The sequence below is a fragment of the Terrapene carolina genome, unplaced genomic scaffold, assembly GCF_002925995.2.
Source record: "Terrapene carolina triunguis isolate 2854851 unplaced genomic scaffold, T_m_triunguis-2.0 Scaffold93, whole genome shotgun sequence".
Taxonomy (NCBI): domain Eukaryota; kingdom Metazoa; phylum Chordata; order Testudines; family Emydidae; genus Terrapene; species Terrapene triunguis.
In genome coordinates this window covers 7,640,903-7,663,362 of record NW_020664444.1, presented here as the reverse complement: position 1 = coordinate 7,663,362, position 22,460 = coordinate 7,640,903, and the positions used below count along the sequence as shown (strand labels likewise).

Here is a 22,460-nt window from a genome sequence, read left to right as displayed (position 1 = left end):
GGTGGGGGGTGGAATTGTCAGCACCAATGAAGAAAGGATTTGTTTGAGCAGTGATGAGGCAGCAGCTTTCCCTCCTCCCCTCTCCCATTTATTTAAAGAGACATTCTCCAGTGGTTCCAGAGTAGCAGCCGTGTTAGTCTGTATCCGCATTCTCCAGTGGTGTAGGCCCCAAATCTTGTGCGTTTAAAAAGTTTTACTGAACCTTCTATAAGGAGAAGCATCTTCGTGATTTGTGAAGAGGTGGGGTTTTGAGAGGGGGAGGGGAAGGTGATGGCACACCCTGACAGGGCAGTGTGGGATTGATCTCTTTTCGCCTGTGTGTGAAGTTGGCTATAAATAAAGTGAAACTGACAAGTTTCTAGTTTCACAGTTGAGGGGGGGGGGAAGTACAATAAATATAAACAAACAGCATAAATGGTCATGGATGGGGAGTAAGTGTTTAAAACGCTCCAAGCTTTAATGATCCAAGATGATGATAGTGACAGATAATTGTTCCAAAATATTTAACTTGACAGTTTCCTCCCACAAAGATGGCAGATAAGTGCATGTGAGAATTAAAGGAGAGTGTTTCCCAAACTAGTTGTTAGGGTTCGTGATCATCTCTCCTGCTTTTGGGGGACAGAAAGGGAGCTATTCCCTTCTCAACAGCATAGCCCTTCCTGGCCATGTGTGGGGCTGGGAACAGGGCCTCCTTCAGTCCTCCTTGGCCAGAAAGGTAGTGCTTGGGAAGTGCATGGACACTGACAGGATAGAACAGGGGTGGCCAACCTGAACCTGAGAAGGAGCCAGAATTTACCAATGTACATTGCCAAAGAGCCACAGTAATACGTCAGCAGCCCCGCATCAGTTCCCCCGCTCCCAGCGCCTCCCGCCCACCTGCAGCCCTGCTGATCAGCCCTTCCCTGCACCTCCTGATCAGCTGTTTTGTGGCGTGCAGGAGGCTCTGGCGGGGAGGGGAAGGAGCGAGGGCATGGCAGGCTCAGGGTAGGGGTCGGGAAGGGGTGGAGTGGGGGCAGGGCCTGTGAGCACCCCCTGGCACATTGGAAAGTCGTCGCCTGTAGCTCCAGCCCCGGAGTCGGTGCCTATACAAGGAGCCAAATATTAACTTCTGAAGAGCCGCATGTGGCTCTGGAGCCACAGGTTGGCCACCCCTGGGATAGAAGAAGGGGGTTCCAAGAGGGTCATGTGGAGAAGCGGTAGTTGGGAGGAATACAAGTGTAATCCATGGCTTTGAAAGAGAGTGCAGCCAGTTATAAATGAACTTCGTCCCAGCTGGAGATGATCTGGATGGTGTGGGCAGGAGGGGTCACATTTTCCCTGAGCCAGGGAGCCTCAGTGTTTCAAATGTTCAGGTGGACTTGGCTGGAGAGAACTGGTTTAGCACTGGACTCAAGAATTAACATTTCCCGACTCTCCGCTTGGCTTGGCTGCTTTTTAATTTGATTTACTTAGTTTACATTTTATTAACATGTTTTTCTCTGCATTAAATCTGTGCCATTTGAGGTTGAGCACTTGTGAAACTTCACTTCTCAGACTGCAGGTGCCAGTTTTTCTTTAGTGCTTCAGAGCTTTCTGAATGATCCTGTCCATTAACTTTCTAACAGTTACTCCAGCTCATTTGATGCTGGGAATTTACCTAGAATTATTCAACCCTCATGCAAACCCCAGTGAACTGCATCTCTTTGTCAAGAAGTGAAACCAAATGAATTTGCTAATGTTCTGTCAGTATTCTAAGCTTCTCCTCCCCTTCTTCCACCAATCCACTCTAAGGCTATAGCGACACTAGAGACCTCACAGTGGCACCGATGTAGCTGCGCTGCTGTAAGATCTCTCGTGTAGCCACTCTATGCCAACAGCCCCATCAACATAATTAAACCACTTCCAATGAGCGGCGGTAGCTATGTCAGTATGTCACACCCCTCAACAACATAAGTGTTGCCGACATAAGTGGTAGTGTAGATATGGCCTAAATTATTGCATGAGGATTGGACCTCCAGACAGAAGAGAACTATACACTGATTTCCAGTAGCCCTCGTTAGGGCAGCCTCTCCTCTTAGTAGTCCTGTTTTAAAGACACTCACTCCATAATTTTTTTTATTATTTTTTTTATTTTATTTTAAGAGATCCTATCTGACTAATATAATCATAGTGAATGTTCAGGACTGTGTTCTAAAAGAATCCTATTGATTGTTTAGACCTAAATTTTAACCTCTGACCCATAGGTGCTGGAACTAGTGGTTCTGGGGGGGCTGCCGCACCCCTTGGCTTGAAGTGGTTTCCATCATATACAGGTTTTACAGTTTGGTTCAATGGCTCTCAGCACCCCCACTATCATAGAATCATAGAATATCAGAGTTGGAAGGGACCTCAGGAAGTCATCTAGTCCAACTCCCTGCTCAAAGCAGGACCAATCTCCAGACAGATTTTTACCCCAGATCCCTAAGTGGCCCCCTCAAGGATTGAACTCACAACCCTGGGTTTAGCAGGCCAATGCTCAAACCGCTGAGCTATTCCTCCCCCCCAAGCAAGAGAAAAACTATACAAATTGTTCCAGTACCCCTGCTCTGACCCCTTTACAATTTTCTGTGGGGAGGGTCTGCCATATTCTAAATCTCTTCTTTATAAATATCTAAAGTGAACCCACCTTTTCTGAGAAACTTTCAACAACGCTATTTTGGTGTGTCTCACACATAATCAGTGTTTGAGCTCCCCCTGCTGGTGTGCACTGATGCATTTGGTGTTTAATGCTGTTTCTACATCTGCACAGTCCAGCTTGCATTGCCAGTGAACAAAGAGAAGAGGAAGTGAATCCAAGGCCCACAAGCTTGTTCCTTTAGCGCTGGAGACATAATAAAATGGAAATTATATGTATACAACAGTCATTTGTCCCTGATACAGGCTACAGCCTGGGTCTCAGTCAAGTGCATAGTGTGGGTTGTGGCTTTTGTTCTACATTCCTTTAGCTGAGTTCTGGGTGGATTTGGTAGCGCTTCTACTCTGTGTTGTTGGAATAGGAGTTCTTGCAGAGATGCTGTGCCCACAGAGGCCTGAAAGGCTAGCTGAGCAATAAGTACAATAAGTGTCCTCCCTGACCAGGCACAGGAGTGACCGAGCACAAAAAGAGTTTCAAGACAATGGTAGGGAATAAGCCAAGGGTCCAACATACACTGAAATGTTGTGTTATATGCGAGTGTTGTGTGTTACCTACCTCTCCCAATGAATCCTTCACCCTCAAACCCAGATCTCTGCTGGGTTGGATGGTAGATATGTGCTAGCAGGGCAGCCTCACCCAGTCCCCTCTGCCAGGTGCTGTGAGGCTCCATTCAGTTTGGGAGAGGGAGACTGGGCTCCCCATAAGATTTCATAACCCCTTTCCTCCTCCAGTGTCTCCCCTCCCAGACCTGAGTTCTCTTAGCTGCCACAGAACCCTCAGGCCCCGGGGCAATCCCCCCGACGCCCTCCTCAACGGCCACGGAACCCTCAGGCCCTGGGGCGATCCCCCCGACACCCTCCTCAACGGCCACGGAACCCTCAGGCCCCGGGGCGTTCCGCCCGACACCCTCCTCAACGGCCACAGAACCCTCAGCCCCCGGGGCGTTCCGCCCGGCGCCCGACACCCTCCTCAATGGCCACGGAACCCTCAGGCCCCGGGGCGATCCCCCGACACCCTCCTCAACGGCCACGGAACCCTCAGGCCCCGGGGCGATCCCCCGACACCCTCCTCAACAGCCACGGAACCCTCAGGCCCCGGGGCGTTCCGCCCGACACCCTCCTCAACGGCCACGGAACCCTCAGCCCCCGAGGCGTTCCGCCCGACGCCCGACACCCTCCTCAATGGCCACGGAACCCTCAGGCCCCGGGGTGTTCCGCCCGACACCCTCCTCAACGGCCACGGAACCCTCAGGCCCCGGGGCGTTCCGCCCGACACCCTCCTCAACGGCCACGGAACCCTCAGGCCCCGGGGCGTTCCCCCCGACACCCTCCTCAACGGCCACGGAACCCTCAGGCCCCGGGATGATCCCCCCCGACACCCTCCTCAATGGCCACGGAACCCCAGGCCTGGGGTGTTCTGCCCAACTCTCCCCCCCACAAACTGCCACTGAGCCCTCAGGCCCAGGGAGCTCTGCCAGATGACCCCCTCCCCCCCCGCTATGGAACCCTCAGACCTGGGGTGTTCTGCCCAACACCTCTCCTCAGCTGCCCCAGAGCCCTCATACCTTGGTGTTCCACCCAGTGATGCCTGTTCCCTATTCCCAGCTGCCACGGATTCTTCAGGCCTTGCTGTTCCACCACCTGACAGCTCCCTGGACAACTTTTGTGTGATGGTTCCTAAGGCATCTCCCCATAAATGACGACACATGCAGTCCATCACCCCCTACTCCCTCAAATACAATCTGTTTTACAAGCTCTTTGGAAGCTGTTTAACCAGCTGGAGAAAGGAAATGACCCTTACCCACATTGCCTCCCGAACTTCCTTATTTATTTCAGCCTCTGCCCTTACTGACACCAAGCAAGGAGCCTAGAGAGGGAACATGACCAGCTCCAGGTGGTAATATCTTAATTTATGCCCTGGATGAGGTGCTCCTGTAGGGGCTTGACTACAGATACAGGATTTACCATGGGCAATTCTTGATATAGCAAAAATCTTACTGCCATCTAGTGAGAGAAGGCTTAAAGGTAACTGGAATTCAGATGTGATGACTAACCACACAAGCTCTGCTCCTTGGGTTACCACAGTATCCTCTGAAACCGTGATGTGGGCACTGCTTGTAGCTGGAAGTTTCATGTGGCATTCACTCTCTGTATAGTGCGTGTCATGTTAGTAATGATAGCACATTCCACTGCTACTCACAGTGCTGTTCTCTGTGGAGCTTTGAGGCCCTCTGATTGGTGTTTGCCCATGCTTGCTTATAACCTTCAAGGTTTTAAAGGAGATTCTTCTTACTGAGGCCTGGTCTACAGTACAGACTTAGGCTGACGTAAGGCACTTACGTTAACCTAATTATGTCAGTGTCCACACTACAGCCTTGCTGCCACCAATGTAAGTGCCCTACTACACTGACCTAATAACTCCAACCTTCACGAGAGGCGTAGGGCTTATGTCGGTGTATTTAGGGTGACGCAGTGTCCCTGTAGACACAGTGGGTTACTTACATCATCTGTTGGCTGTCATTCTTTTCAATTTCATGGCTCCCTGCTGGAGTGTGGAATTGACAAGAAAGCCTGGGAATGGGTGGGGGCTCCCTGCTCCCAGCCGGGCTGCCGACTGGGCTCCCTGGCTGGGAACCCGGTAGCTCCCAGGCTTCAAGCGCAGAGCAGGGAGCCGAGAGCCCGGGGGTCAGCCTGGCTCCTGGTGGGGAGCTGCATGTGGAGCTGAGAGCTCGGGCTCTCGGCCCCCCACACCGCCCCTCTTAAGTCGGTGGAAGCGCTCCTGGTGAGAATGCGCACCACTGGCAGTAGTATGGACATGAACTACCACAGTAATTACGGCGGTGGCTGTAAGCTGACCAAATATAGATCGGCTTAAGTTTGTAGTGTAGACATGCCCAGTGTCCTAAATTCTACCCTCCTCTGATGACAGGAATTGGGACCTGCTATGGAATCCTAGTTAGATGTTTGCTGAAATATTTCTCCCTTTTTTCAATAAATCACAGAACTGCCCTGAAATTGCAGACAAATTGTACTGATGGATTTCTTTCAAACACCTTCTCTGTGTCTTTGAGTCTTAGAAGTGAGTGTCATCCCCCTGCAACCCCAATGCATACACCTTTGCTTTGTAAACCGAGGTTACTCACTCCTTCCTTTCATTTTATTTATTTTTTTCTTTGTAACAATCCTCTAATGTTGTGCATCCCTTGGGGTAATTCCCTTTCCTGTCTCTCTGAAACACTCTCACAATCTCTCTTGCAGCTAAATAATAAATGAATACAACAAAACTCTTCCCCATCAGAGAAAATCATTTTAATTACAGATTTTGTTGTCAGCCTTTGTAGCGCCCCCTTTACTTTCACTTTAACTCAATTCTGTAGCTTGTGTTCAGTGGCCTGGAGCAGATTAATAGCTTGCATGGAGGATGAGCTCCCTAGGGCAAGCTTAAGAGTTGAGAGAGTACTGAATGACACCACATCTCTTTAAATACTTCATACCTTCTTTGAAGTTTGGGGCAGGTTCTCTCTCAGGTGCCCATGTGTAGCTGTCATCAGCATGGGATGAACAGAGAATGGATTAATCTCAGCTCTCTCACACACTCACCGTGTCTTTGTCAGCCACAGCAACACCTGTCTTGAAATGTTTAACCAATGGAGGGAACAATCTAATGATGATAACACTGGGTGCTGTGATTTGGTTGCTATGATTTCTCCCCTCTCCCCCTTTTTTTGGTAATGAATTCTTGGGGTGATTTTGCTTTTATTTATTTATATAGAGATATATAGATATATATTTCCTCTTCTGTTCATTCATTTTCCAGCCTTGTTTTCTTCCAGGTCTTGTTGCTCTCCACCTTCTCCTCCTGTGTTGCTGTGTGACGTGTCCTTTACTCCGCCTGCTTCGCTACCATCTCATCTCAATCTCAAGCCGTAGACAACTCGATGGTGCAGCCCCTTTCATGAGAAATCAACCTGCTTTTGATTTTGGTTTTTTGGTTTTGTTTTTAATTTTCTTCAGAACTTTTCCTGAAAGGGAAGAGACAGTGTTAATTCATGGGTCTCTTATTCCATGCTAAACCGAGTCCGAGAGAGAAGGCTGGGCTGGTGAAAGGGGCGCTGTTGGGTTAAAAATCATGTATGCAAAGAAATTCCCCTTACCTGTTTTACTAAAGACTTAGGCCCCAATCCTGCAGACTGCATTGTATGAGTGTACCTCTGCACCTATGTGGGGCTTTAATTAGTCTCTGCAAGGGCGCAGGGTTCCATCCTGCAGCTTTCAGGATTGGGGCCTTAGATGGTTAAAATGGAGTGAGCTATTTCTAAAATCTGATTGATTTAAAAGGATCAGACTGTCCTTACTGATGTTGTCTACGTTTTGCACTTTCTTTATCTTTTCCAGTGAATGCAGACCTAGTAAATTCTTGTTTCTAGTTGATTTCACTGTCTGGTTCATATGGTCTAGTTCTGTGCTGCATTGTTTGGATTGCAAACACAGCAAGAGAATGCTTATGTTCAAGCCATATTTTACTTTATGAAATTTGGTAAAAACTTGTAAAACCCTAACTGACCTCACAATTTCCCTTTTAAGAGAAGAATCGAAAATAATTGTTGGTAACTAAACAACTTGTTTCTCCTGAATTGGCTGCTGTTTGATGATGCATTTGTTTGTTTTTTATTACATATGTTGGAGATGAACATGAGCTCAACTCAGATTCAAACGCTCCTAAGCCTTGTGATTAAGAATTTAAGCCCAATTTGGATCCAGATATTGTGACGAGGCCCCATCTTTCCAGTGCATTGAACTTTTAGCAGGGTTCAAAATCAGGGTCCAAATTTTGCAGCTCAGGCTCCTCTGTTGCATATGCTAGTGATTGGGTGAATCTCTAAAAAGGTTCCTAGGCTCAGAAAAAGCCCAAAGATTGATTCTTATCTGAACCTCTTGGTTGTGCAAAATTGTTCTAAAAAATCTCTCCCTACCAGGCCTCTTTGAGAATTCCAGTAGTTCCTGTTATGGGGTTGGGCAGAATAACCTTTCATGACATACTAGAGTGCTTCTGATCCCAGCTACAAAAGGGGGCAGTTTTCCCAACCTAAGAAGGCTTGTGGTGTGGGCTTAGGGAGATGTTTTGGGTTGGTTCCTTGCCCATCCCTTATATATAATGAGTTGTCCCCTCTCAGCAGAGGCACCAACGCTGCTATTAGAGCAAGGGGTGACCAGTGTCTTGTATGAGAGGCCCTGCTGCGTAGTACTGCAGTTGGTGATTGGTCGGTGCTGCAGCAAATAACCTCCTTCCATACAGGATATGCAGAGTGGTTTAGATAAAGAGGACGCCACACCCTTTTGAAATGACAAATGTGACGTGTTACTACAGTAATAGCTTTTGATGTTTGTAGACAAGGACAGGAGCACACTCTGATGACCAATGCACTAATCCTACAAAAGTGTACACATGCACTTAATGTATGCATTGTGAATAGTCCTACTAAAAGTCTATGTGATTACTCACAGGGCATAGCATTAAGCATGTGGGTGAATCTTTGCAGGGTCAGGGCCCTACTGTTTATATTGGGGCTACCAGAACCTATCCTTTTTCCTTTGCACTCTGAGAATGCTCCTCTCTACATCTGTAAACGTTCTCAGTGCAACCCTGGTCTACTCGTTGGTTCGTTACAGAGTTGGAGAGTGAAGGGCCGAACACAGAGCCAAAGATGCTGAATAGTCTTTGTGGTGCTGAAATGATTGGAGAAGGCTCATTGGGAAAAATAGTTATTGCTGGTTTAGAAAATGTTTTTAATCTTGAAAACCATGTGCTGGGGCAGGGAATGTATGAATTGGGGAGGAGATCATTGAGACCCTGTTGCATTAAATTATGTGCAAATAGAAGGGGGTGGAGAAGAAGGGCAAACAGACCCTACTAATAATATTAAAAATAACTGTATGGAGGTGGAACATACTCGGAGCTCAGAAGCTGTGAAAGGTCAGACTGTCCATATGAAATCTGCTACCTCTGGCTGAGTGTGTACCAGAGACCAGAAGAGCACCTTTTCTGTAATACATGACCAGCAAAGAGTTCACCCTGACACAAGCAGTTAGTTCTCCTTGGCTGGAAGTCAAGCATTCTGTAATCTTTTCTTATGGCTTCAGAGCCTGCAGGTAAAGTCCTGCCTGTCTAGTTGAGACCTGTTTTTTGTCCTGAATCCCCCATGTTTTCCAGCATGCGGGGGGAAATTGAACAAAAAGGCACGAATGCACAGGCTTCGAGAGGAGCAGTTTTGCAGAGTTCTGTAGGATGTAACCCTTGTTGCCGCTACCCTGGGAGAGCCTCTTGCTATATGGGGTTCTGTAGTGACTCACGAAACAATCGCTGCTCTTGCGTTAAACGGGCACCGGTTTCCTCTCTCTCTTTGTTCCAGGCGGTCCCAGGTAATTGAAAAATTTGAGGCATTAGATATAGAGAATGCAGAGCATATGGAAACCAATGCGTCCGCAGGCCCCTCCCTTTCCAGCGAGACACGTCAGGGCAGGAGCGAGAAGAGGGTTTTCCCCAGGAAACGGGTAAGCCTTTCGTTTCTCTCTGAGGTAGGATGAAGGCACCTGCCTATGTTCTTGGAGGATGTGGTGTTGGCTGGCAGCTCATATTTAGTGCTCTCCCTAGTACAGCTAGGATTGTCCTTGGCTGCAAGTCCTCACTGGCAAATCTCTGTGCATGGAGCACAGGATCTAGAGGTCTTGGGAAAGGGGGTGCATGTACCACAGCGGGCAGGCCTCGAGCACAAGTGAGCAGTGCAGATTTGCCACTCACTGCCCAGTCTCCTTGCTTTGCTGGTGGGATCAGAGCAGAAGACAAATCACCTTTCTCTCTCCCTCCCTCCGGGATAGGAAAGGGAGGCATCAGATGTGGCATGGAAAAAACACAGCAGATGACATGAAGTATTAATAAAAAGAAATTAACTAATAGAAGTATGTGATCTTGAAAATCCTGTAGCCTAAAGTGAGTTTAGATGTACTGGCGCCAGTCTAATGCCTCGGACTCTGTGTCCAGAAGAGCCATGTGCTTCTAGAAGCACATGAAGAAAACTATGGTGTGAGCTCATTAATTTGAATTGCGGAGTCTAAGAAATGTACACCACTGGGTCTTTGACGTTGTGAGAGATGGGAGTTGCTGTTTTGGGTTAATGTTGTGGTAATCTGGGCTAATTCTGTTTTCAGGACTTCACCTCTGAAACTGCAGCAGTAGGATCCATCCTGGAAGTCTCAGCTTCCCCTTTGTCTCCACACCGTAGAGCAAAATCACTGGATAGAAGGTCCACTGAGTCCTCCATGACGGTGAGCCCAAAGGGTTTTTTCATTCAATACTAGCATGTGGGAATGAAGGCATTGGCACGGTGTTCTTGTTGTGAATGGAAATGCTACGTCTCTTTCAGATGTTAGCTTTGTGAGAGCTCCTCTGCCATTGCTCTCAACAACCACGGTGGACTTGGAGCCAATTCAAATCTGGTGTAAACAGCAGCAATTCCATTGACTTGAACCCAATCTGAATTTGGCCCGGAGTATGTTAGAAGCTAGACCTGGAAAAGAGAAATCCTGTAATTTATCTAGTCCATCCCCTTGCCAGGGCAGTGGAGAGGCAGAGACCTGGAGGAGTGATTCGTTTTCCTAAGAGCAAGAGCTGATTTGGGAACTGGCTCCTCATGTCCCTATTTGGCAAACAATTTTTCTGTGTAATAGTCAGTTACCTGAATGTTATGGTTTGCCATACAGGTGCCATGTGCTTAAGGTGACAAATCAACCCAACCATTACCAGAAAGGAACGCTCCCTTCTTCTGTTTTCACATACTGTGTCATTCCCACCTGAGGTGGCTTACTCTGCATCAGACCATTTCAGCAGGTTGCAGGTTAATACAATTTCCTGGGTCCCATTCAGTGCTCCAGAATCAGATCAATTGCAAGTTCACTACTCCCATGCAGTCAGATAACAACCCTTCAGACTTGGTGTATTAAGAAAAATTAACAAATGAACACGGAAGTGTTCTTAAAAGCTTTACATTGTGTATTTATGCAAAGTAGACATCAGTGGAAGAAAGCTTGAGAGGAAAGTTTGGAAACTGAAATCCGTAGCTTCCTTCCACTTGCAACCAACAATGTTAAAGATGGGCAGTAATACACAAAGCTTCCCCAGAACGAAGTTCTATTCCTTCTATTTTGCTGTGCAATAACACAACCCCCTTATGTTTAAAGTAGCTTCACAGGCCTGCATTCCTTGACAACAAAGGTCTTTATTTACCAATGTGAGTACAGCATAGTTTTAGAAATAATGATTTTTGCAACACAAAATTTCGGTAAGGCTTTGTATTTCTCTGTGATTCGAATGCCAACCAGACTTAAACAAGGTTAGCAGAACAAAATGAGACAACTTCAAGCAGTGCTCTCCTCCCACCTACTCAGTGTTGTATGCTAGTGGGTGGTATAAATGTGCATGCTGCTCTGTGCATAAGACCCCGACCCATTATAAATAAGTGCTACATGTTTGTCTGCAAAGAGCTTTTGTTCGAGCTTTGTGTACAGACATGCACGCCCACCCAGCGTGCGCTCACACACAAAGCATTGCATTTATAGATCAGTTTTTACTGTAGGATTCGTACATCTACAAAAACTCTTTATTTTTATACCGTTAGCACTGTTCCCAAGTTACTTAGTATTTGCGCAATTCAAGAAGCGTGACTTTGTGTTAACCGTTTAGTTAAGGCAAGGAATTGCATAGTCCAAATAGCAGGATATGCACTGTTTCCTGCACCACTTATCCCTTTATTTTGCAACTCCTGCTGTTAAAGTAACAGAAGTTGAACAATTCTGTTACCAACCTCATTTACTCACTGGTTTATTTCTCCCCCTCTTTTATAACCTTGTGATTCCAAGTTTCCCCTGAAGACTTGGCTAGTCCTATGGGACTGGGACATTTATTATCAGGCAAGTCTTTCTTCTCAGACACAGGCTAAAAGTTGCATTCACCCACTTCACCTTTGTTGTCAGGGTTTCTTTGGTTTGTGGCGGATCATTCATGTGTGGATGAAGCACTGGGGTTGAGTCACTTGGGTCCCTCTTAGGTCCATGTTCCATCTGTCCCTTTGTCCCCCAGTCTGTGTGCATCCCTCTATTTGACCTGGTCATCATGGGCCTTCTAGTTCCACCAAGTTGTTAGTTCCAGTATCTGGCTCGTCTGGCTCTAGTTCCTTGTACAAAGGCACTGATTCCCCCCCCCTTTCCACACGTCTGTGCATGGCATGCAGCAAACACTGGGTGCAGTGACCGATTTGCCTAAGGGTATGTCTACCCTGCAGCTGGGAGTGAGCCTCCTAGCCTGGGGAGACACACACATTAGCTCTGCTCAAACTGGCATGCTAACATTTAGCAGCATTATGACACAGGCGGCAGCTCAGGCTGGCTGCGGGAATCAGCCCACCCAACCCCCTGGGTCTGAGCTCAGGTGGCTAACCTGAGCTGCTCTGCCCAGGCCACAATACCCATGCTGCTATTTTTAGCATGCTTCTTGCTACCGTGGCTTTTAAATCCTTAGCTTCACTAAGTTTAAAGTAAGAGCTCTAGTAGACTTCGAAGGTTTGCTAAGCAGGGATCTTACCCTACTTTAATAGAAGATTCTTCCCCAGGGGTGTCATTTGCTACGGTGCAAGGGGGGGCAATTGCCGCCCCCTCAGCCCCAGACTTTTCATAGCTCTGTATGGTCCACCCAACGTTGCCGGATATAATATAATCACACACAGCGTTCTAGACGCGGACAGAAATTTGCCCCTCCCAGAATTTTTCTGTAATGATGACCCTGCCCTTCCCTTACAATTTTTTTTCAACAAGTAAGTATTCGGCCCTTGAAAGTCTGTAACATCTTCACTAGTTCTGCTTTCCTTTGCAAAATGCTTGGCTGGGAACAAATGAACGTGGATCCAAAGTACAGTTTCTTCGTAGCAGTAGAGAGCTCTCTTCAACTCTCCATGGGTGACCGTGAAGCTCTCCTCTCTAGTCTTTGCCTGCAGAGAGGCTGTGGCTCACCAGGACCACTGGTGGTCTGATCAGAACATCTCCTTCTCTCACAAGGGAATCTGCTCTTTCATTAGGTTAACCAATCCTAAAATCAAGATGCTGCAGCTCACGTAGCTTAGTGAGCTTGGTTTCTAGAAGCTCTGGATACTCAACACTGTCTCTTACCTGTGCCAAATCCATGCAGCATTCAAGGCTGCCTTTTCAACAGGTATTCTCTGTTCGGGTCCAGTGGGCGTATCCCACCTGGTCATGCTATTGCAAATGCAGGGTGGTCCTGGCCTTTGGTGAATCTCTTTCCTGTCTCCTCCTTGGATTCTGTAGTGTTTCTGGAGCAGTGTTCGGGTATTATTCCCCTGGGTTCTGTGATGCTGAACCGGGCACCTTTCCCCTTAAGGACACTCGCACTTGGGGGACAAACTGGATTTAATAGATTTCTGTTTAGATTTCTTTTCCCCTGTGTTCACGGCTTCCTTTGCCATTGCCAATCGATTTGTGCTGGTTCATTTAAATCTGGCTTCTCTCCTTCTCCTCCTCCTCCTCCTCCTCCACTCCCAGCTGCTCCTCGGAATTGATCCTGCTGTGAGGTTTCAAAGCCGCAATGCTTGGCATCCGTCACTTTCATGACAACAGGTTGTGATGTCCTAAAAACAGGATTATATCTTGTCTGCAGGCTGAAGCTGAAGGAGGAGCTGATCAGCGAGGGAGGGAAAATACTTCCACCACCTACATTAATATGCAATAAACAGGATGCGAAATAAGAAACTTTCAGCTCACCCCTGTGTGGAAAAGTCCCCTCTTCAGAGTTAAAGGCTGTTCTTTTAGCCACAGCCTCCTGTTAAATCCACTTATAAGGAAATCTGACCAGGGTTCCTTATGGGGTTATGAGATGCAGGTACTCCCTTCATGCAAACCTCTAGGGTATTTCACGGCCTCGTAAATAGGAACTCGGCCTTATGTTGATACGCACTGTACCACGTGATTGCCAGCTGCCAGCCATGCCGGGCAGAGTTTATAAATAGAGGCAGGGAGTGAGGGCAAGGAGGCTTTGTGGATGGGAGACTAATGAAGAGCCACAAGGATAAGGTAGGCCCAGGCTTTCTGATTGTGCCAGCAGACTCCAGGGTTTGGTACCTAAGAGCTAATTGGGTGGGGGGCAGGGCCCTTAGAACCTGCCTTGCTTTAGAGAAAGATCTCCTTCCCCGTCACATCAGCGAAAGCGGCGGAGTCATGGATGTCGCTTCCCAGGTCTCATGTGCAATGCCTGGGTACTCTGGTATGCACAAGGGAGGCGATGCTCTGCCTCTCCCTGCTCCCATGGGGCATATCGGAGACCGCAGCTGGCACCGCTTTGGTGTGAAACAATGGAGAAACCCAACAAGATGTTCTGGATAAATAGACTGGACTCCATGTTGGTGGCGTCTTCTCTCCCCTCATCCCCCCCAGTCATCTTCCTGCTCCAGTAGCATAGACTAATCGTATGGGGTCTGGCCAGCATGAAGCAAAACCTGGATCTTGGGTGACGGGAGGGGGTGGAAGTGGAACTTCTTGAGCAGGCTTCTGCTGGCTGTGTGCAGCTGCTGTCGGGGAACCTTGCACTTTGCTGAACCTCGCCCTTGCCCCCAATCTCTGCCTACCCAGCCAGCGCAAGGACTAGCATAGACACCTCCCCAACCCTCTTTTTACACTTAAATGGCAAAAGTCCAAAGAATCCTTGAGCGGGAGGCACCTGGCTCCTGCTCTTCTAGCCATGGGGGCTGTTTTCTTGCTTAGGGGAACTTTTAGAATCAGAGAAGATTAGGGTTGGAAGAGACCTCAGGAGGTCATCCAGTCCAACCCCCTGCTCAAAGCAGGACCAATTCCCAACTAAATCATCCCAGCCAGGGCTTTGTCAAGCCGGGCCTTAAAAACTTTATCTGATTGGGTTGCCAAACCCCGAAACCGAAGCCTGATTGGACCCCGCTAGCTGGTCAACGTCCGCAACGATGTTGAGCTTTGCCCAACTAGTCTCCATTTGGAGACCTCCTATCTGCTTGCTTTCCCCCTGAGAGATGAAGAATTTCCATCTGTCTCACATCTGATACTCCCCCGCCGGCCAGTTTCCTTGGCTTATTTTTTGCTCTCTGTTTTGATGACTCCTCCCTGTCCAGCCACTGCTGCACTCAGTTTTGTACACTTGGGGTGCCTTGGAGGAGAAAGTAGGACAGCGCTGCAGTCACCATTAAAACACCTGGCTAGTCAATGGCTCCTTGTGCTGCTGTATGTCTGAGCAAGTGTGGACCAGAGAATAGCTTCTCCAGCTAGGCATCTTGGGAACTTGACAGCTTTTCCTTACCTCTCTTCTTACTAGCCTTTCTTTCTTATGAAGGGAACTCTGTAAGAAATGGCAGCAGGGCACGTGTGTTCCCCTGCAAAATACCTTCTGCATGACAGTGTCCGCCCAGGTGATACCTAATCGCTGAAACATCAAGGCCTTGTTTGCAGAAACCTTTTTCTTCACGTCTAGACAGGTTAAAAAGTCAGCAGCCTTGCCTATGCCAGCGTTCCCGCTGTTGCTCCCTCTGGACCTCCCCAGCCTGGGGGGGGAATCCCAGTCGCCGTGGGGTAGGGGGGCAGAATCCCCCATGGGGAGGGATCCCCCGGAGCTCCCTAGTCCCCTGCGGGTGCAAGGGACCCCCAGAGCAGGCAGCAGGGGAACCCTTGCAGCTCCCCAGCCTGGGGGAGAATCTCCCACATCTCCCCAGCCGCAGCAGCTCCTAGTCAGTGGGCAGGGGCCGCAGCTCCCAGCCACACCAGGGCAGGGTGGTGGACCCTCCTCCCTCCCCATTTTGGCATGAACATTTTCAGTAAAAGTCAGGGACAGGTCACGGCTTTTGTGAATTTTTGTTTATTACCCGTGACCTGTCCATAACAAAATCATCGCCTTAATTATATGGTATAAATCACTGCTGTGGGATTTCTCCGTGGTAGAGTTGGAAGCCGGCACTTCATCTGAATCCTCGAAAAGCTCTAAATGTCTCCTTTTCTTTCCTCTCCTTGCAGCCAGACCTGCTGAACTTCAAGAAGGGATGGCTGACGAAGCAATACGAGGATGGGCAGGTAAGTCTAGTGGGACATGCTCTTTCTCAGCCACCATCTTGGATGCTGTGGTCAGTCAGCATTTGTATGTAACCACGCATTAGCCCACCTGTAACATGGCATCCCTGGGGAGAGGACTGTCCCTTTTCCTTGTGGCTTGGTGCAGTTGTCTGTCTGCGTTTCTGCACATGGCGTTGTGGCTATACGCAGAATCCAAATAAATGGCCCAGGGGGTGCAGCTGTGTGGCTGCTCATGTGTGGGGAGGATAGATTCTTCGTTAACGATGAACTCCAAAAGGCTTTCAACCCTGACTGCTGACACCTGAACAGTACAGGAAGCTGCATTTCCAGGGCTTCCTACCTTGCTGTAGAACTATGAGGGCCTGAACGGATTAATATGGGAGAAGTGTAAGTGTGTGTGTGTGTGTGTGTGAGAGAGAGAGAGAGAGAGACAGACACACACACACATATATATTTCAGGCTCCTTATATGCTTCACGTGCAGGGCTCAGCATTTATATAGCACTTCCCACAGTAACAAATGCAAGGGTAGATCTGTATTAGCCCTGTTTTACACCTGGGGGAAACCAGATGGAGGCATCTTGGCAGACCGGTGTGCAGGGAGAACTCGGTCAAATCTAGAGCCTTACACAGGCCAGGCAGCCATTGCTATGTGAGCTCTACCTATCTCCTCACCATCACCACGCGAGCAGGGTCTACCCGGGGCAGGAATGGCTGGCATTCTGCATCGCAGAGGATTCAGGCCCCTGCATCTGAATGTCATTTAACAGGTTTCTAGGGAGTCGAGGTCAGCGTGGGCTGTAGCATTGGTTCTCTTGGCCTCATCTCCCTTGTGGTCACAGCCACCTCTTCAGCATCAGTAATCCGGTGCAGAACAGGCACCCTCAGAACCATGGGAACAATGAGCGAGAGCAATTAGAGGAAATCAAAATGTCTCCATTAAGGCACTAATGGAAGCACCAGCTTCCCACCTCCCGCTCCTTCCCTCCCTGAGGGGTTGTGGTTAAGTGCTCAGCTCCCACAGTCTTAAAGGCTGGCAGCTGATACTGGGCTGTGACTGAGCTCATGTTACTATTTATAAATAATCCCCTCCCTTGATTTTCCCCCTGTCGTCCCCCTGATCTGTTGGCGGAGGTAGTGCGGGAGGGAGCGATGTGGACTGCGTAAGCTGGGGCTGGGCTACAGATTCTGAAGCATGGGGAATTGGTGGGGAGTCCATCCTCTGCTCAAAGTGCCGCTACCATCAGGAGAGCGACTGACTGTACAAATGACATCCTGTTTGTTCCTTGCTTTTCTGCGCATCCAGTGCATTTGGTTTAGCAGTGCTCTCCTACCTGCCACCACTGCAGCTCAGCCTGAGATCCAAGCTCTGCCCTGTTTATCAATCCCCAGCACTACAGACTGGAATCATAACTTAGTCAGCTCTTTTGGGGGGACTACAAATTGAGATAAGAGATTCAGGTTTGGCAGGGTTGGGTTCTCATCAGGAAACGTCTCTTTCCAGCCAAACAGGGCTGGAAACACAAGTGCATGTAACTGAGAGGCAACACTTACAAGGGAAAGCATAGACCTGTTTGATCTGGTTCTCTTGGATGGGAGAACTGAAATCTCCCTGGCAGCAAGTCAAGGAAATTAATATGGTTATTAAACACTGATTTTTAGCTACAACATTTTGAATGAAGTGCTAGGATGTGAGTTCTGAAAGAAACGCCTGTCTGTATCCATCCATTGTCTCTTGTCTCAGAGACCACTGGTCTGACCCAGTATGGCCATTTTTATGTTACTGTTAGAAGCTGGGACTGGATGACAGGGGATGGACCACTTGATAAATTGCCCTCTTCTGTTCATTCCCTCTGGGGCACCTGGCATTGGCCACTGTCGGAACACAGGAGACTGGGCTAGCTGGACCATTGGTCTGACCTAGTACGACCATTCTCATGTTCTTATGTAAATTGTAAGCTCTTTGGATCAGTCCTTTTGTTCAAGCTTTGTGAAGTATCTAATGCAGTGGGGCCCATGGTCCATGACGAGGGCTCCTAAGCGGTAAAGTAATATAAATAATAGTAATAGTTCAGTACTTTAAATTGACAAAAACAAGGGGGAAATATTTGGAAATTATTGTGATTGATTTTTGTTGTTGTTGTTGTTGTTGCTCTTAACACAATAGCTGTAATATGAAGGACCCTTGCAAACACAGTGGGTGGGATCCAAATAACTGTGATACTAACTACATGCAAAATGCAAGGCCTAGCTACATAGACACACTGCTGCTCTAGCAGGATTGTGGGGGCCTCTGAAACAGACAGGGAGCGCCACTAGAGGGGTCACAAACAAACTCTTTAAAGGAAAACACTCAGTTCCTATACACTCCAGAAATAAACAGGAATGTTATCTGCCCACGTTCATAAATCATAAAGAACAGGTCCTTCCGAGCCGAAGAATGCAGCCATTAAACACGGTGTCCTGTCAGTAAACTGCAAGGGTAGGACTCTGAAGGTCCAAAGGTAGCATATTTGTGATGACTTTTCTGGTCATGGCCACATGTTATCATTGAGTGATGGAGCCTTTGCCGCTCAGTCTGTTTGCTCAACAAACGTCCCCGCTCAGACAGGAGAGGATCCTATAGGTGGAAGTCACATGCTTGACTCACCTCAGCATCCCTTTCCCTCTCCTTGATCTTTCTACTGGCTTTCAGCTGTGAGAGCTCGAGTACCCCCCCAGAGCACAGAGCTGGTAATTGCAGCCTGCCCAGCTGTTTATACAACAGAGGGGATGGTCGACTGGTCTGCCTTTACCTTGGTGAGCTATGAGGTGATACCGCAGCCGCCTCAGGCGTGGGAAAGGAGCAGCTTGTTAAAGGGCTTGCCTTGTTTGTTTCCTAGTGGAAGAAACACTGGTTTGTGCTGACGGATCAGAGCCTGAGATACTACAGGGATTCCGTGGCAGAGGAGGTAGGTGTCTCTTTTCTCCGAGTTTAAACCCGATTCATTGCAGAGTCTGACAAAGTCCCAAATGACTTCAGTGGGCCCGACTCCCAGCATTGCTCCTACAATTCTCCATATGAACACAGCTGTGTCCGGGGTGGGGAGTTCAGGTTCCCGGCTGGATTTGGGTTTGTGCCTCGCAAGTTAGCTAGAAGATTAGAAAGCCTGGGGGTGCATTGAAGTGAATTGGGGGGCTTCCAGCAACAAGAGCATTCCCAGCAGTGCTCGTTTTCAAGCTCTCAGTCCTCGGGGATTCAGTGAGAGGCAGAGCTTGGTGCAACCCCAGATCAAAGCCACGTCTCTTCTTGAACAGGAGTTCGATCACCCTTTAGCCCAACTCTGCAGGTCCCTTGATGGGGCTGAAGCATCCATGTTAATATGTCTCCATGGTTTCTACTGTGTGTCTCGCCGTAAGTCCTTGATGCTGAGAATGAGACTGCTGATCTTGTGGAGAAGCTTCTTAAGTGGCTTCTTGTTAGATGCCGCTTTTGAACGTGTGTGCGCACACTTTTAGTGTGCAACAATCCCTACAGTTTTCCCCTCTCTCGTTCCCCAGGCAGCTGATTTGGATGGAGAAATTGATTTGTCTACATGCTATGACGTCACGGAATATCCAGTTCAGCGAAACTATGGCTTCCAGATCCATGTAAGAAGGCTTTGGGGAACGGGAACACTGCTGCTGTGGGGAGCAGTTGGAGTGAGGGTGGCAGATGTTTCCTTATCCCAACAGACTCAGTGGTCCATCTCCAGCAGTCACTAATGCTGGATGGATCACAGGCAGATGAAACCACTCTTATAACACACCTCACTGTGGATACTATCCTATGGGAAGGGAAGTGTCTTCCTGACTCCCCTCAGATGGTGACCAGCTTGTGCCCTGAAGCATGTGATTGGCTAGTCATTGGTTCATGTTTTGATCAATAGTTGCTGGTAAGAAATGGGAGCGGGAGAAAGGAGTGGATTTGACGGTTCTCTCTCTCAAATACTCAATGAAAACCTTCTTAAGGACTTGAGTGATAGACATCTGTCAAACTCAGGGCTTGTCGACATGGTACCTCACTATGACCTAGATTTCTAGAGTCTCTGCACTGAGGGATGAAGAGTGGGGCTGGGGAGTGAGTCCTGGCAACCCCTTGAAGGGAAGGGAATGGAAGTGCTGCCCAATAGAATCAGCCATGTTGACTTGCTCCTCCTCTTTGCCTAGACTAAAGAAGGGGAATTCACCCTCTCTGCCATGACCTCTGGGATTAGACGAAACTGGATCCAGACGATCATGAAGCACGTTCGCCCCACCGCCGCTCCAGATGTGACCAGGTAAAGAACTAGGAAAAGAACGATGCCCATCTTACCCATCCCCCTCTATCCTCTCACTTGCTGTGCAGAAATTCCCACCCCCTTTCTGACTCTGTTTCTGGTCCCTCCCACTCAGTGTTGTGGCTACTCACATTCTCTGGGCTTAGGCTGGACACCCTTTGCTCTCCTGCTGTTTTCGCAATCAGCACAAGACGCATAGAGCCAAAATTCCTCCTGTTTTGCACACCGATGTGCAACCATCTGCAGAAGGGAGCGTTCCTCCAGCTTGCATCTGCTAATGGTCATTTGCACACCCACCTGCCTGACCTAGAGGCACGCACCTGTATTCGTGGTCACTCTTCGATGTGTGTGCAAGCCCTGGTTTGGGGTTGGTTATATTGGGTTTCCCCTTTCCTCTCTTCAGCAAGAGCAACCTGTCACCTCAGCAAATGCCTGTTTTGAAATTAAAAGCTGAATTTGCTTGAACCCCATTTTAGTCTGTGCTCCGTGAGAAGCATTTCTTCTCCTCTGACCTTCTACATAACTTCTTCCCCTTCATGTTAGACATGGGGTGGCCTTAGTCCAATTGGAAAGCCTTCAGTACAAGAGGAAGGCACCCACAAATTTCATATAGTACCTGCTATCAGACCTTGCTGCTGTGGGCAGAGTGGGCTTTACTTTCTCTCAGCTAAAAATTATCGTAGTTTGGCACTGCATCAAGCCACACACATCCTGATCCCTGGATTCCTGGCTGTCTGTTGTGTAGTGAATGACGATGCACCCACACGATTAACCCCTTTTCTCTTATCCATACTCAACTGGCAGCCACTGAATTTGTGCCTGATTCCCCCAGCATCAGTGGAAGAGTTCTCTCCACCCAGTGCTGTCTATCCAGAGATGTTCCGTGATCTCTTCCCCCCCCTCCCACTCAAATACCCCCCCTTACTCCTGACAGAGCTGGCTGGTGGATCTCTCACGGCTCTCTGGGAGTCCTCCTCTTTCCTCACTCCTGCATATGTTTGATTTCCATGCATTCCCAGGAAAAACTTCTCTTTGAAACTATCGGTGCTGAAGCCCAGGTTGGAAAACTGTGTTCTCTCCTGTATTAACGTTCTGTGGTTTGTATCTCTTGTGAGTCACTGCATGCTCCCCGTTTTCTGCACTCCAGATAGAAAGTCCTGACATTTTCATTTCTTTTTAAAATTAAAATGAGAAAGAAGAGAAGAAGCAACCTGGTCTTGATACTTGATTTCCCCACAATGGTATCTTCCGATGTGCATAGTTACGAAGATGGACAAGACCAAGTCAATTAGAGGAGACCGTTAAACCTCTAAGGATTTGTGTAAATTCCTGTTTCGTCAAGTTAGCAAAAATAAATCTTGGTCAATTGCAATAGTTTTAATTTAGCTTATTTCAGAATTTTTGTGTAATGAGTGAATTTGGTCAGTGATGTGGATTGGAACTATTTGAGCATGTGTCTCCATAACTAAGCGGGAACTACTGAATGTAGAGAAAACCATTGTCCTGTAAATATGATCCCAGTAGTGCACTTATCCTCGTGTATGTGTCAATGCGCTGGGTGCACCAGCCCATCTCGGGGAACGTTGTTAACGTACGCACGTTCTGAAATGGCTGGTAGACAGGAGTTCTGTGAGGCTGAGAGCCAGAGCACAGGAGGCTTGCAGGGCTAAGGGCTTGCAAGTGTTTTACCCTGCAGTGCTAGTAGTGATGATCTATATCCCACTTCGGGTGTCAAGGGGTCAGAGCAGTTTAGTCTTCATGGTCAGTTCAGCATATGACAAATCTGCTGAAATTGCCCCCAAGGTGACCATCTGTGATGGTGGTTTTGCTGATGTCAGCATCTCTCCACTAGGAGCTGGATTGATACCCCAAACTCTCTTTAATCCCCTTTTAACATCTGTTTATTTGCCCTGTGTTATGTCTCCTGAAATCCATTAAGTCAAATATATGTGTTTTAAACTACAGTATTATTAATATTTACATTGTGGTAGCACCTATGCGCCTCAGTCATGGGCCAGGACCCCATTGTGCTGGGACCTGTATAAAACCAGAACAAAAAGATGGTCCCTGCACCAAAGAGCTCATAGTCTAACTGCAAAAGCTTTAGTTGGGTCAGAATAATCACCACCAGAAAAATAAAATAACAATGCATGTGCTAAGCACAGCAAGTGGGTCCTTCTTTACCTGCTAATTCCATCCACCTCCTACTTGGGCTCAGTCTCCAAGCCAGCTCTAGCTGCAGTTGCCTGCCAACGTCATACCATTTTTGAACTCTACCACACAGTGTTCCTGACCTAAAAGGAGCAGTAACTAGACATTCCCCACAGCTATTAAAAAGCTCCCTCCACCCCACCTCCTGGCCAGT

At 48.1% G+C, this 22,460-nt stretch overlaps 1 protein-coding gene across 3 annotated transcripts in view; it reads left to right on the top strand.

Moving 5' to 3' along the window:
• Positions 1 to 22,460, top strand: part of MPRIP (myosin phosphatase Rho interacting protein) — a 167,462-nt gene that overhangs the window by 113,844 nt on the left and 31,158 nt on the right. For all 3 annotated transcript variants that reach the window (XM_026650579.2, XM_026650578.2, XM_026650580.2), the window contains exons 8-13: positions 9,063 to 9,204; positions 9,859 to 9,975; positions 15,742 to 15,798; positions 18,680 to 18,748; positions 19,338 to 19,427; positions 19,986 to 20,095. In XM_026650579.2, the coding sequence (XP_026506364.1) occupies positions 9,063 to 9,204; positions 9,859 to 9,975; positions 15,742 to 15,798; positions 18,680 to 18,748; positions 19,338 to 19,427; positions 19,986 to 20,095 (585 nt within the window). The remainder of the gene's footprint in view (positions 1 to 9,062; positions 9,205 to 9,858; positions 9,976 to 15,741; positions 15,799 to 18,679; positions 18,749 to 19,337; positions 19,428 to 19,985; positions 20,096 to 22,460) is intronic.